Here is a 15,266-nt window from a genome sequence, read left to right as displayed (position 1 = left end):
ATAATGGCGATCAGCAACTTCTAGTGTGACTGTGATAGGGTGGTGGGAAAACTGGCACTAACAGACACTTGTTGGGAGGGTCACTAACAGACACTGGCTGTTACTAGTGACACTAATTCAGTGATCGGTGATAATACTGTACACTGTACTAATGACACTGGCTGGAAAGGGGTTAACTTCAAGAGGCAATGAAGGGGTTAACTGTGTGCCTAACGATGTGTAATGTGTTCTGCTTTTACTCACAGATCTGGCTGTTTTTTCTCCCTGCTTATCTGCTTACACAGAGTTCTGCGTGTTTGTACACACAGAACTCTGCGTATGATTTGGACACAAGCTGATCAGCAAATTTTAGCCAAAATCATTGGCTGAAACCTGCCGACAAACTCGTGCTGTGTCCAATCGCAGCACAGGTCAGCACGGGGGCGCACACACCCAAAAACCTGGTAGTGACGTACATGTATGTTTCCTAGCTTGCAGCTGCCACCCTCTTGCAGTAAATGTGCTGTGAGCGGGCGGCAAGTGGTAAAGTATGGATGTTGATGTAAGTGATCTGGCTCCCAGGTAGGCAGCCTCTACACCCCAGTGGATCTCCCGGGTCTCCCTGGCTGGTAATGTAATGTAACTAAAATGAAAATTGAAGGGCTACACCACTGCTGAGAGGTCCAGATACAACTTTATTCCCATAAAAGTAAGTGGGAACAATCCAACGCATTTTGGTGGTCCAAAAATGACCACGCATTCAGGGGCAGGCACCTGCACTTGCATGGCTGTCAAATTGGAACCAACTGCCTTGTACCATTAGACGTGAATGGCACTGCCAGCATGGGCATGCACAGAATACCTATGCAACAGTGGCGGCTGGTGGTTTTTTTGTTTGGGGGGGAGACCACCAAACCCCCCCCACCTCAAACCCCCCCTCCCTCCCTGTCTACCGGTCCACCGGCACTTACCCCATCTAGGCGGCGGGGATTGGGCATCAGCGCGCACATCGGGCAGCGACAGGGATCGGGCAGTGGCGGGCACATCGGGCAGCGGTGGGGATTGGGCAGCGGCGCGCACATTGGGCAGCGGCAGGGATAGGGCAGCGGCACGCACATTGGGCAGCAGCAGGGATCGGGCAGTGGCTGGCACATCGGGCAGCAGCGGAGATCGGTGCATCAGCGGATATCAGGCTGCAGCGGCATCAGACAGCGGCTCCTCCTTGCTTCCGCCATGCGTCTCCTCCCCTCCTCCTAGGCGTCAGGTTCACCTGTCCTTTCAGCCAATCGGGTATCAGACCCACTTCACGATTGGCCGGGAGGAGGATCAGTGGTGCAATAGTGAATATTCTATCTGGGTGGGCTCCGGGCACACAATGCTCTGCGTCCCGAGCCCTTCCTATTTTGAAGCCTATTAGAGCCTCTGGCTCTAATCAGGTGCTTCAACCCCCCCCCCCCGCCATAGGACTTTATGCGCCCAAGGGGCCAGGTGCATGGACAGGGAGGGTGATGCGGTGGACAGGTGAGGCGGCGCCCATGCTCCCACAAATGATGTGTCGCCCCTGCTTTGTAACCCATGAGGGCAAAAACATTCCTTCACACAGGCACATAGATAGTTGCCCCCCGTATGAATGAGCCCTTGTGCAGCCCCCTGGGTCCCGGGAGGCTCTGAATGCTGTAAGGGCCCCTGTACGGCCCTATGTATGACCAGAATAGCATTAGGCTGATGTGCGGAAAGTCCCCTTCTAATACAATGTTTGCTTCCACAGAAGAACACAGCAGACGCCCCCGATGGAGGAGGATCCGGGAGCAGTGGTGATGACAGTGATGATGAAGATGACAGTGATGATGATGACAGCGATGATGATGATGAGGAGGAGGATGATGAAGAGGCAGATGAACCATTATCTTTAGAGTGGCCAGATACCAAAAGAAAGCAAATAACCTACCTCTTCCTCCTGCCTATTGTGTTCCCTCTGTGGCTCACCGTGCCCGATGTTAGAAGCCCGGTAAGATATTTCCAATGGCTGAATCTATCAATATAGCTCAGGGGACTCAATTTTATTAATAACTATTTTGAAAAAAAAAAATAAAAATATATTTTTTACTTTCTGATATAAAACATTCTCAATAAAATTTTTTTAAAAAAATCAAATTTCTTCATCTTTTTAGGCCAATATTTATTCTGCTACATATTTTTGGTAAAAAAAATCCCAATAAGCGTATATTATTATTATTATTATACAGGATTTATATAGCGCCAACGATTTGCGCAGCGCTTTACAACACGTTGATTTGTTTGCGCAAAAGTTATCGCGTCTACAAACTATGGAATAGATTTATGGACTTTTTATTTTTATTTTTTTGCTTTCACTAGTAATGGCAGCAATTTTTAGCGGGACTGCGACATTGGGGCGGACAAATCTGACACTAAGTGACATTTTTTGGGGACCAGTGACACCAATATCGTGATCAGTGCTAAAAAAAAAATTGACTTACTAAAGGCAAAGTGCTGTGAGTACCTGTGTACTGCATTGTTGAGTATTAGTGTCAGGAAGGTTGTTACTTAATTGGACAGAGCATAATTCCCAATCCCCGTTAAATTAATAGGTACGATGACCGGCGGGGTTGGAGATGCGACTCGGTGTACATCTTGCTGCATGTATGCGTTTCTTGATCATCCGATCGAGGGTGAATACTGCTGTGCAAAATGTAAGCACATTGTTTCCCTGGAAGCCCAGGTTCTGAATCTAGAGAAGCAACTGTCAACATTGAGAAGACCCTCCATACTAAAGGAGAGCCGGGAACAAACCCGGCAGGGTCCAGCACAGAGAGAAAGAGGTGCAGGCACCAGAGGAGAGTAGATGGGCGACAGTCAGGAAGGATAGAGGGGAAAGAGTCAGGGAGGCCAATCCTGAGCTGGAACATCCCAATAAGTACGCCCCGTTGTGTGAAATTGGTGAAAGTCAGGGACCAGCCCCTAGCTGCCAGGGCAAGAACTCCTCCAGTCAGGGGGGGAAGGAAAGGAAGATTCTGGTGGTAGGGGACTCAATTCTTAGAAGGAAAGAGAGGGCAATCTGTCACAAGAACCTGAAGTGCCGAACTGTATGCTGTCTACCGGGCGCTCGGGTTCGGCACATCACGGATCTGGTGGACAGATTACTGGGGGGGGGGGGGGGGGCTGGGGAAGACCCAGCTGTCATGGTGCATGTTGGCACCAATGACATAGAGGAAGATGGAGTGTCCTAAAAAACGATTTTAGGGATTTAGGAGCTAAATTGAGGACAAGCTAGTATTTTCAGAAATACTACCGGTACATCGAGCCACACCAGAAAGGCAGCGGGAGATTAGGGAAGTAAACAAGTGGCTGAAGAGCTGGTGTAGTAAGGAGGGGTTTGGGTTCCTGGAGAACTGGGACGACTTTTCAGTCGGTCACCAGCTCTCTATAGGAGGGACGGACTGCACATAAATGAGGAGGGTGCAGATCTGCTGGGAGTGAAGATGGCCGAAAAGTTAGAGGGGCTTTTAAACTAGGTGACGGTGGGGAACGTCCAGATATAGAGAGAGCCAGTGTGGAACTTATTTTAATGGGTAGTATTGGGGGCATTAGTTGTAGGTTGGCTAAAACACCTAAACCCAAGGTAAGTATAGTAACAAGTCCTAGTTGCAACCTCAGAACACCCAATAAGGAGATAGTATGCGTCCGGACAAAACTACGAGGCATGTTCACTAATGCCAGGAGTCTGGCAGACAAGACGGGAGAACTAGAGCTGCTACTGTTTGAGGAGAAATGAGATCTTGTGGGAATTTCAGAGACTTGGTTCAATAGCGCTCATGATTGGCAACCATTCAAGGGTACACCCTATATCGCAGGGATAGAGAGGGTAAAAAAGGGGGAGGGGTATGCCTTTCTATCAAAAATTATATACAGGTGAATGTGAGGGATGACATCACTAATGGAGCAAGGGAAGAGGTGGAATCCTTATGGGTAGAGTTTAGACATGTGCACAGCCAAAAAATTAGTTCATTTTCGTTTCATTAGTTTATTTTTTTTTTTTTTCGTTTTTCGGGTCATTCGTTATGATCGCGATTCGTAAATTCGTTCATTCATACATTCGTAAATTCAAACATTCGTTCATTCGTACATTATTACATTTGTACATTCGTAAATTCGTAAAATAATACATTTGTAAATTAGAAAATTCGGAATTTGTAAATTCGAAGTTTGAAAATCCAAAAACCCGAAAATTCAAAAATCTGAAATATTAACTAACTATTAAATTATAGGTATTGTAATTTCCTTTCAAATTTGACTGTCAGTGAACGTAACAAATACGAATTTATCCGAAGTTAAGAAATATCCAAAATGAATGCTGCATCTAAACAAATGGAACGGAACGAATTAATAATAAATAATAATAATAAAACGTTGTTATTATTATTATTGTTATTTATTATTAATTCATTACGTTCCATTCCGTTTTTTCGGATCATTCATAACTTCGGATAAATTTGTATGTGTTACCTTCACTAACAGCCAAATTTGAAAGGAAATTACAATACCTATAATTTAAAAGTTACTAGTAATTACTAATAGTTAAGTTATTATTAGTTAACTATTATTTCAGATTTACGAATTTACAAATTTACGAATTCACTAATTTACTAATGTACGAATGCCCGAATTTACGAATGTCCAATTTTGTCGAATTTATGAATAAAAAAAAAATACGTTAAACGGGTTTTCGTTAATTTGGATATTCCCGAATTAACGAATTTGTCGAAATTCGTTAAAAAACGAATTCGGAACGAAACGAATTGCACATGCCTAGTAGAGTTACAAAGGGAGGAAACCAAGGAGAGAGTAATACTGGGAGTATGCTATAGGCCCCCTAACCTGAGGGAGGAGGGGGAGACTGACCTCCTATCACAGTTTGGAATGGCGGCAAGGATGGGAAGTGTCATTATAATGGGAGATTTTAATTATCCAGACATAGACTGGGCGGAAGGAACCACGCATTCATCTATGGCTCGCCATTTCCTAAATGTCTTACAGGACAATTTCATGGTTCTGATGGTAGAAGCACCAACAAGAAACAATGCAAAAACCTACTAATTACTAACAATACAGACTTGATCGCGGATGTAGAAACACGGGGCAACTTAGGAAACAGCGATCACAGGTCAATTTGTTTCAGCATAAATCACACAAATAGGAAACATAAGGGGAATAACAAGGACACTGAATTTCAAAAGAGCCAAAAGAGAACATGGAGAAAAAATGGGTGTGCTTTAGGAGCATATTAAATAAGGGTATTAACCAGTACATCCCAAAAGGTAATACATTTAAAAGAGCTAATAAAAGCCCTGGGTGGCTTAACGTCAATGTAAAAATTCACATAAAAGCAAAGGAGAAGCCTTCAAAAAAGATAAGGCTAAGGGATCATCATCAGCATTCCAATGGTATAAAGAATGCAATAAGAAATGCAAGGGTATAATCAGGGCAGCTAAGATAGAACACAAAAGGCACATAGCGGAGGAGAGTAAGAAAAATCCCAAGAAATTCTTTAACTGGATGCCGCCCACCCACCGTCAAATGACAGCGGGGCGGTGCGCGCCCGTGGCGGCGTGCAGTGTGGCGATTGCGGGTGGCGCCGTGATCGCTGCCACATCGTGTTGCTAGGACACGGCGCGACCCCGATCTGTGGAAAGAGCCGCGTCCGCAGCTCTTTAAACATGTGATCGGCTGTGTCCAATCACAGCCGGTCACATGTAAACAAGGAAGTGCCGTAATCGGAGCTCCTCGCCTCACACTGACAGAGTGTGTGGCTAGAAGAGCCAATCAGCGGCATCTCCATACAGGGGGACATTTAGGAATGTAATCAGGGCACTGATCATCAGTGCCCTGATTACAATAGTGAAAAACAGTGTCATAAATCAGTGCCCACCAATGTCAGCGATCAGTGCCCACCAGTGGCAGCAATCAGTGCCCACCACTGCCCACAAGTACCACCAATCAGTGCCCATTAGTGATGTCAGTCAGTGCTGGCAGTGCCGCCTATCAGTGCTGTCCATCAATGCCCATCACTGCTGTCAATCAATGCACATCAGTGCCACCCATCAATGCCCATCAGTGCCCATCAGTACCGCCTATCCGTGCTGCCTAGAAGTGCCCACTAGTGATTGACTTGTGTCTTTTTTTCATCCTCACCTACTATGTAACTATGTTGCTCTAGATCTGAGGGGAAGCTCTGCTGATTTCCATCATCCAATCATGTACAAGCAAAAATGCTTTTTTTTTTTCTTTTTCTTGGATGTTCCCCTCTGATCTAGAGCAACTGTGCACAGACTATTTACCTTTAGTAAATCAACCCCAGAGTCTTTGAAGGAAATCAGCAATAGTCAGCAATATGTTTTTATATCTAATTTGTTTTCTAATTAGATTTCGTTTTTGAATACGATTAGGATTTCAGACGAATTGAAATTTTTTATTTCAGATTCGTTTAAGTTCATTGCTGTTGTAATTCGGAAATTCGGATACATCTGAATCTCTGAATAATGAAAATTTTGTCCAAATTTCGATTCGGAATGAAACGAACCGCACATGACTAATTAGACTGACTATTACAATAGTCAGATTTTATTTATGTAAAATCTTCATCCCAAAAGGAAAAAAAAAAAACAACTTTTGCTGTAATTGCTTATAAAATTTTAGCATGGGTTCAGCTTTCATTTTTTTTAGTCAAGTCCATCTAAATTTGCTCGTCCTTCTAACACTCCTCTCCCTCCCCCAAATGAATAATGCTGCAGTCAAAGTATCTCCATTGCTCCTCCATCCAGAGTGGAGACCTCCTAAGACAGGAAGTGTGTTACTGGCAGGATCACCAGGTGAAAATAAAGGGGAAAAACACCTAAAAGAAAAAAGAAAACAAATGCAGACACCACATCTAATGAGTAGCAAGCTACAATATATTACATTTTTTGAGTTCTTTTCAATGAACTTTTGCTGTAAAGTTCAGTTCCTGGCACATGTGTGCCTTCTGTGTGTTGCTCTCAGACTGGTTGTTGGGGAAGTGACAGCAATTTCCACCTGAAGATCTGAATTGGAAGCATGGAGGTCAGTGCAATACCCATTATATCATGGGAGGTCAGTGCAATACCCATTATATCATGGGAGGTCAGTGCAATACCCATCATCATGGGGGGTCAGTGCAATACCCATCATCATGGGGGGTCAGTGCAATACCCATCATCATGGGAGATCAGCGCAATACCCATCATCATGGGAGGTCAGTGCAATACCTATCATCATCATGGGGGGTCAGCGCAATACCCATCATCATGGGGGATCAGTGCAATACCTATCATCATGGGAGATCAGTGCAATACCCATCATCATGGGAGGTCAGTGCAATACCTATCATCATCATGAGGGGTTAGCGCAATACCCATCATCATGGGGGGTCAGTGCAATACCCATCATCATGGGAGATCAGCGCAATACCCATCATCATGGGAGGTCAGTGCAATACCTATCATCATCATGGGGGGTCAGCGCAATACCCATCATCATGGGAGATCAGTGCAATACCTATCATCATCATGGGGGGTCAGCGCAATAACCATCATCATGGGGGATCAGTGCAATACCTATCATCATGGGAGATCAGTGCAATACCTATCATCATGGGAGATCTGTGCAATACCTATCATCATGGGAGGTCAGTGCAATACCTATCATCATGGGAGGTCAGTGCAATACCTATCATCATGGGAGGTCAGTGCAATACCTATCATCATGGGAGATCTGTGCAATACCTATCATCATGGGAGGTCAGTGCAATACCCATCATCATGGGAGATCAGTGCAGTACCCATCATCATGGGAGGTCAGTGCAATACCCATCATCATCATGGGAGGTCAGTGCAATAACCATCATCATGGGAGGCCAGTGCAATACCCATTATATCATGGGAGGTCAGTCCAATACCCATCATCATGGGAGATCAGTGCAGTACCCATTACCATCGGAGATCTGTGCAATACCTATGATCATGGAAGGTCAGTGCAATACCCATCATCATGGGGGGTCAGTGCAATACCTATCATCATGATGTGCAGGGCTTGTGATCCTGACGTTCTCTTTCTGTTCTGTGTTTACAGGGGAATGTAGCAATGTTACAATGATGTCATCTCCGACAACTTCACAGAATGATTTATAAATAAAAATAAAACATTTTTTTCATCTTTATTTTTTTTAGAAATCAAGGAATTATTTTGGCTTCACATTTTTGGCCTCTATTATGTGGATCGCTATCTTCTCATATCTCATGGTGTGGTGGGCACATCAGGTGAGTACACCCCGCGGGACGCTTTGTTTAGGTGAATGCGGATGAAGATTTCTCTGTGAATTTAATGGAGAAAATTTTGGATCAACTTAATTTTTATGCTGAGAAGCTTATTTAATGTAAAAATAATATTAATTAATTTTAGCAGGTCTGGTGTGTTCTGGAAATTTTATAGAAAGGCAACTCCTGTCCTCATATTGATTAGTGGTTCCAAATTAATAATAACTACTGCAGTAGGGAACAGACACAAAAAGATACACTCAGCATCTTTCCAAAATAATCGTTCTGTTTATTCGGCCTAAACGTTCGTATCGCTTGGCACACCGTCCATCTGCAGCAGCTTTCAGCCTCTAGTTTTACAGGATGCTGGCAGATGATGTGCTGGCACCCTCCACCTGCCTAAATACCGGAGTCGCCTGTACCGGGCTAAACTCCCATGGGAGTTGCATAGGGCCTAACTTCATTTGTTGCCTGGAATCGCTCTGTTATTATATAGGGTGAAAAAAAATATTTAAGCGCTGAATAAACTTGCTGATATCTGTGTTCTGTTCTATCTTTTGACCAGGTGGGTGAAACCATTGGCATTTCGGAAGAGATTATGGGTCTGACCATACTTGCCGCCGGCACATCAATCCCGGATCTGATCACTAGTGTCATAGTGGCAAGGAAGGGCCTAGGAGACATGGCCGTGTCCAGCTCTGTGGGCAGCAACATATTTGATATCACTGTAGGGTGAGTATATAGAATGGAAGTGTAAAATTCATGGCGCAGTTCCCTGGTGCGATTAGGTAGCAATGGTGCCATGGATGTTTTTATCATCATTGCTGCCCAACTCAATATTTTATTCTACTTTCTGTGTCAACACTATAGGTGCAATGGGGTTCGATTTACTAAAAGTAATGATGTGCCTGTGATTGGGTATTTTTTGCAAAGTGGAATTTCACCACATTCACTAAGCTAAGTTCAAACCCTCCTTGGCAATAGGAACATCCTATTAGTGAATCACCCCTGATGGGAGCGTTAGCTCTTCATCCTATTTCACTGCCTATTTCTGCTCTAACCCTTTAACTACCTTCCAGTCGAAATTCACATAGGCCTCATTTACACTTGTTGTTTGGAGGGAGGGGCGGTAAAAAAAAAAGGCATCATCGTGGCCACCAACAACAGCCAATTAATGGATTCATGCTGTGTATGCCCAACTCTGACCCCACCATCTTGTCTGTTCACTGGCGTGACTAATCCAGTTTTGGTGATCCTGTGCCCATAGTACCCTCAGCCGATACCAGGGGGCTCCTATGGTTTGCTTTTGCTTGTGGCTAGGGTTGCACCGATAATTGTACTCGTGCAAATGCTCCGATGCTTGATCCGATACCTCCAGGAACGAAGGGGTGTCACTCCTGGAAGTCAGTGGGTGGAGAAAAGACAGAGGGAGTCAACATAACACTGGCAGGTAAGTTGGCAGGGGCGTGGGGCGCGGCCAGTATGTTCCCAAGACAAATGCTGGGTTTCAGATTCGGTAACGGAAGTGACGTTTCATCAGAACACCACGACACCCATCTTGGTACACCCTGCACTCGGCCGCAGTAAGCCCTTCAGTCAGAATGGGGCAGCAGGGTGTACCAAGATGGGCGTTGCGGTGTTCTGACGGAACGTCAATTTCGTTACCGAATCTGACGGGTATACGATTTTGACAGAACAGACGGGATTTGTCTTGGGAAAACGAAACAACCTAAAAACTAATATTTTTTAAAGTTGAAGGCCACCCTAAAACAAAAAATAGCATTAAAATTCTTAAAAAAAAAAAAATGTTAACTTACCTGAAACCCCTGTTGCTAGGCAGTCTTTCTAATCTGCCTCTTCCTATTCCGCGGCGCTTCCTCCTCTTCGGCGAGCGGCCCCGTTGCCTTCTGGGAACTGTGTGTGTCCCAGGAAACAACGGGGCCATTCACAAAGCGCCGCGTGACTCGCGCATGCACAGTAGGAAACGGGCAGTGAAGCCGCAAGGCTCCACTGCCTGTTTCGCTTAGTTAGGATGGAGGCGCCGGCGGCCGATCCAATGGACGGATCGGCCGCGGGGGGCTGACATTGCAGCCTCGCTGGACAGGTCAGTGTCCTTATTAAATCACGGCCGCAACCCCCCCTTTAAAGTGGCAGTTAGGCCAATCTGTGCCCAATGCCCATTAGTAGACATATGCAATTCGTTTAGTCCTGAATTAATTTGTTAACGAATTTTGACAAATTCGTTAATTCCGAAATTACCAAATTTCCGAATTTTTCAATTTCTGAAATTTCGGCATTTAGAATTTCCGAATTTCAAATTTCCAAAAGTTCGGAAATTTGAACAATCCGGAATTTGGAAAATTCGAAAATTCAAATTCAGAAATTTGAAAATTCGAAATTTCGGAAATTCGGAAATTCAAAACTACGGAAATGTGAAAATCCGAAAATAAGAATGAAAATCTGGGAATTCAAAAGAATTAAAATCTGAAAATTTGAAAACCCGAAAATCTGAAATAATAACCAACTAATAAGAACTATTAAATTCTAAGTATTGGAATTTCCTTTCAAATTTGGCTGTTAATGAATGTAAAGAGTATGAATTTATCCGAAGTTAAAAATTATCTGAAATAACGAATGCTGTATCTAAATGAATGGAACGTAACGATCTAATAATAAATAAATAACAATAATAATAATAAAACCTTTTTATTATTATTATTTATTATTAATTTGTTCCGTTCCATTTGTTTAGATGCGGCATTCGTTATTTCGGATAATTCATAACTTCGGATGAATTTGTATTCGTTACGTTCACTAACAGCCAAATTTGACAGGAATTTTCCAATACCTAGAATTTAATAGTTAGGTATTATTTTGAATTTTACGGATTTTCTTTCTTTTTTCAGATTTTCAAATTTTCGAATTTTTGAATTTCCAAATTTTCGAATTCTGAAAATTCGGAAATTTGAAAATTCAGAAATTTGAAAATTCGGAATTCGAAATTTGAAAATTAAAAAATTCGAAATGCGGTATTTTGAAATTCGGAAATTTTTTTTTTTTTTAACAGAAAAGTTTTTATTTGTCTCCAGACGGAGAAATTTATGCATACAATAAAAACATACTGTGGTCATACATGTTAGACAAAGGTATATTGCACATTCTCTTACATATTCTCTTACATTGTTATGTTGATTTATTGTTTATACAGTTTACTACCAACGTATTATTCATACTGGGGGGGGGGGGGGGGCGGGGGGAAAAGGAGAATAGGCAAGGACCCATTGAGGGGGGGTATATTGGGAAAAAGAAAATTCGGAAATTTGAATATTTGGAAATTCGGAATTCAAAAATTTGAAAATTCGGAAATCCGGAAATTCGGAAATGTGAAAAAAAAAAAACGAATGAAACTAAAACGAACAAATTTTAGTATTAATTATGCCAATTGCCAATCAGTGCTGCCTATCAGTGCCGCCTATGAGTGCCCATCATTCAGTACCACTTATCAGTGGTCATCAGGGCTGCATATCAGTTCCGTGCCCATCAGTGCTGCATATTAGTGCCTCCTCATCAGTGCCACCCCATCAGTGCAGCCTCATCAGTGCTGCATAAGATGATATCATTAGTCTGTATTGTGCTTTGAAAACTGTCACATGACATTAAAGAAAGTATCGGTAATCGATATCGGCGAGTACTTGAAAAAAGTATCGGTACTAAAAAAAAGGTGGTATCGGGACAACCCTACTTGTGGTCCTTGGATTCAAAGTTCTGTGTGTTCAGAGATACCTCTATACACACACAACTCTTGTAAATGGTATATGTTAGAGATGTCAGAACAAGGTTGGTCATTCTCCTTTGTCCTCTCTCAACAATGAGGTGTTTTTGAAAATTTTTGCCATTGTTCTCTGTAAACGCCTGAGTGTGTAGTGTCATACCACTGAACCTCCAATCCAGCCTTTCTTAACCTTTTCAGCACAGAGGAACCCTGGAAATAACGTTCCAGTCTCAGGGAACCCCTGCTAAAAGTTACTATCTACAACTCATGATACATTAGTGTGATGGTCAGTGGGAAGAATGCTCCTTACACTTGTGTACATTGGGAAGAATGGGCTAAAAAGATCAATATTATCAGTGGGAGCTTATCTAAGAGGCAGAAGTTGCTCATTGCTCAAGGAACCCCTAGCAATGTCTGAAGGAACCCTGGTTGAGAAACCATAGTCTAAATCATGCTTTATGTAGACCTCAGCCTCATAATGCGGCAAATTATTTTCTAAACATACTCTATTACAGTGTTTCTCAGCCAAAGACTCAATTTGTCCTGGAACAGCGTCATCAGTTGCTATGGTGCAGACGGGCCAGCCACCAGCACCATCGCAACCATTGATGTTCTAGGGTCAGGACGTGCAGCATCCTTTGTTGCTACAGTAAGTTTTAGCAGAAGCTTCCAAGCAACATCTGGATGGACTATGCGGCTATACAGCAGGAACAATTTTCTTAAACAAATGTTGGTGTGTCACCTCTGATGCCCTAATGTGATTTTATAGGTTGATATTTTCTTTTAAAAAAAAAAAAATGTTATACTTACCTACTCTGTGTAATGGTTTTGCACACCGCAGCCCGATCCTCTTCTTTTTGGGTCCCCCGCCGGCGGTCCCGGCACCTCTCCCCTGCCAAGTGCCCCCATAGCAAGCCTCTTGCTATGGGGGCATTTCAGCAGGTTTGCTCCCAAGCTGCGCTCCTGTAAATGGACATTGTCCATTCGCACACAGTGTGGCTCGGCCCCGCTCCATCCTCATTGGCCAATGGCTCCCGCAGCTGTGTGAGCCAATGAGGAGAGAGAAACCCCCCCCCCCGGGAGAGCTGCTGCTCTCATGCACATAGCTGAATCGAGATGGAGTTCAGGTAAGTATAAGTGGGGGCTGAGGGGGGGCGGCATCCAGAAGGTTGATGTTTTAAGACCTTTGGGAACTCTTCAGTCTAGATCCAATTGTTTCAAACTAGCCGTAGGTAGCATGGCGTGAGTGATCTGGGCTTATGGGGGCCTCATAGTGGCAATATTGTCATTTTAATTTTGGTGGAAGGTTGTGGTTTATCCTATTTTATCCAATTTTATTCACTTGACCTTCGGAAAGGTTTTACCACCATGACCGGAGTATTTTTTTTTTCTATTCATTTTTCTATTCAGCACTATGCTACTTTAACTGGAAATTGCGAGGACGTGCAACACTGTACGCAAATTAGATTATCATTTTTTTTTTTCACAAAAATTGAGCTTTCTTTTGGTGGGATTTAATCACCACTGGGATTTTTATTTTTTTGCTATATAAACAACAAAATACCCCAAATTTTGAAAAAAAAAAACATGTTCATTAATGACCCATTGCTTACAATTGTGACACTGTTGCCCACAGCTATCACACGGTACAGGGTGCTGTAATTGGCCCAGGTACCATGTGATCACTGGTGACCAATCACAGATCACACACAGTAGTAAACAATTATGTCATGAATGGATTCCATTCATGACTCTTGCTTACTAAGTGACCTGTGATCGCATAGCATAGTGGTATCTGGGCGGCTCTATACCACGCACTGCAATCCGCTGCGTATGGTGGACACATGGTGATTAATAATTTGGTATATTTTGTTTCTGTTTATAATTTTTTATATAAAATATGCAGTATTTTTAATCAATAAATTGACTGCATAGAGCAATGTCCCCAACCCCAAACCAAGCTTCCGTGACGCGTTTCACCACTCCTGGCTTGCTCACAAGGACAGGGGAAGACATTTCAAAGCTGAAACGTGATGCGAATGGTAACATGACTTCTTTGAGTTTTCACCAATCATACCCAATGGGCTTTTGTACTTTGCTGGAAAATGACAGTGGCAGAATAAAAATTTGAATTTGATTGTTTTGTTTTATGGCAATGCATACAGTTTATATTGTGAACCCATTACTAAACAAGGCTCCATGTGTCTCCTATTTGTTGGCAGGTTACCGGTCCCCTGGTTCCTCTTCTCCGTGTTTAACGGTTTCAGTCCTGTGGCAGTCAGCAGCAACGGCCTGTTCTGCGCCATCGTCCTCCTGTTCCTTATGCTCCTCTTTGTTATATTCTCCATCGCTACCTGCAAGTGGAGAATGAACAAGCTGCTGGGATTCACCATGTTCACACTGTACTTTGTGTTCGTCATCGTCAGTGTGATGCTGGAGGACAGAATTATTGTGTGCCCTGTATCTATATAAGCCCAACCTAAGCACCCACAAACACCCAACCCCGCCAGGCATAGGGCACCCACAAACCGTCGCTTCACCATCCACCGATAACATACAGGGTGTGAACAGTCATAAATATATTTTCTTATTCTTATTTTTTATATACTACCTAGTAGCCAGCAATGTAACCAACTAGGAAAGGGACTCTTGAATCTCAGCCTAGGAAATCCTTCCCTGACCTGTACACGGACTATGCACACAAATGTTACATGCTCTTATATAACAATTAAGTCTACCCCCTACCATTAGACATGTCTGCCAAGAACTATGTGAATTCAGTTAATATTTTTAAACATATTATGTAAACTTAAATTAAAACATTTTGATGGTGGTTTTCTTTGATGAAGAGCATTATTGGTCAAGATAGAATAGCCCTACTGTTTTTTTTTTTTAATGAGAATAAGTTTTGCGAAATGTGATTTGTTTCAGGGAGTAGGATGTGTAGAGGAAGGGTCCTTCAGCCATGTTGAAAGATAAGATTGGGCTTCCTCTGAACTAATTTCTAACTCCTACCTCATCTCTAACCCAAACACCGACCTAATTTCTAACCCAACTCATACCTCATCTATAACCCAAACACCGACCTCATCTCTAACCCAAACACCGACCTAATTCCTAACCCAACTCCTACCTCATATCTAACCCAAACACCAACCTCATCATTA

General features: G+C 43.0%; 1 protein-coding gene across 2 annotated transcripts in view; it reads left to right on the top strand.

The window, feature by feature from the left end:
• Positions 1-14,927, top strand: part of SLC24A1 (solute carrier family 24 member 1) — a 107,249-nt gene extending 92,322 nt beyond the window's left edge. For both annotated transcript variants that reach the window (XM_073618316.1, XM_073618315.1), the window contains 4 exons: positions 1,748-1,987; positions 8,241-8,330; positions 8,893-9,059; positions 14,322-14,927. In XM_073618316.1, the coding sequence (XP_073474417.1) occupies positions 1,748-1,987; positions 8,241-8,330; positions 8,893-9,059; positions 14,322-14,571 (747 nt within the window). In that variant the 3' untranslated portion in view covers positions 14,572-14,927. The remainder of the gene's footprint in view (positions 1-1,747; positions 1,988-8,240; positions 8,331-8,892; positions 9,060-14,321) is intronic.
• Positions 14,928-15,266: the final 339 nt, after the last annotated feature.

This window comes from Aquarana catesbeiana, linkage group LG03, assembly GCF_042186555.1.
Source record: "Aquarana catesbeiana isolate 2022-GZ linkage group LG03, ASM4218655v1, whole genome shotgun sequence".
Taxonomy (NCBI): Eukaryota; Metazoa; Chordata; class Amphibia; order Anura; family Ranidae; genus Aquarana; species Aquarana catesbeiana.
Note: the sequence above shows the minus strand (reverse complement) of the source record. Positions and strands in the feature narration are given on the sequence as shown.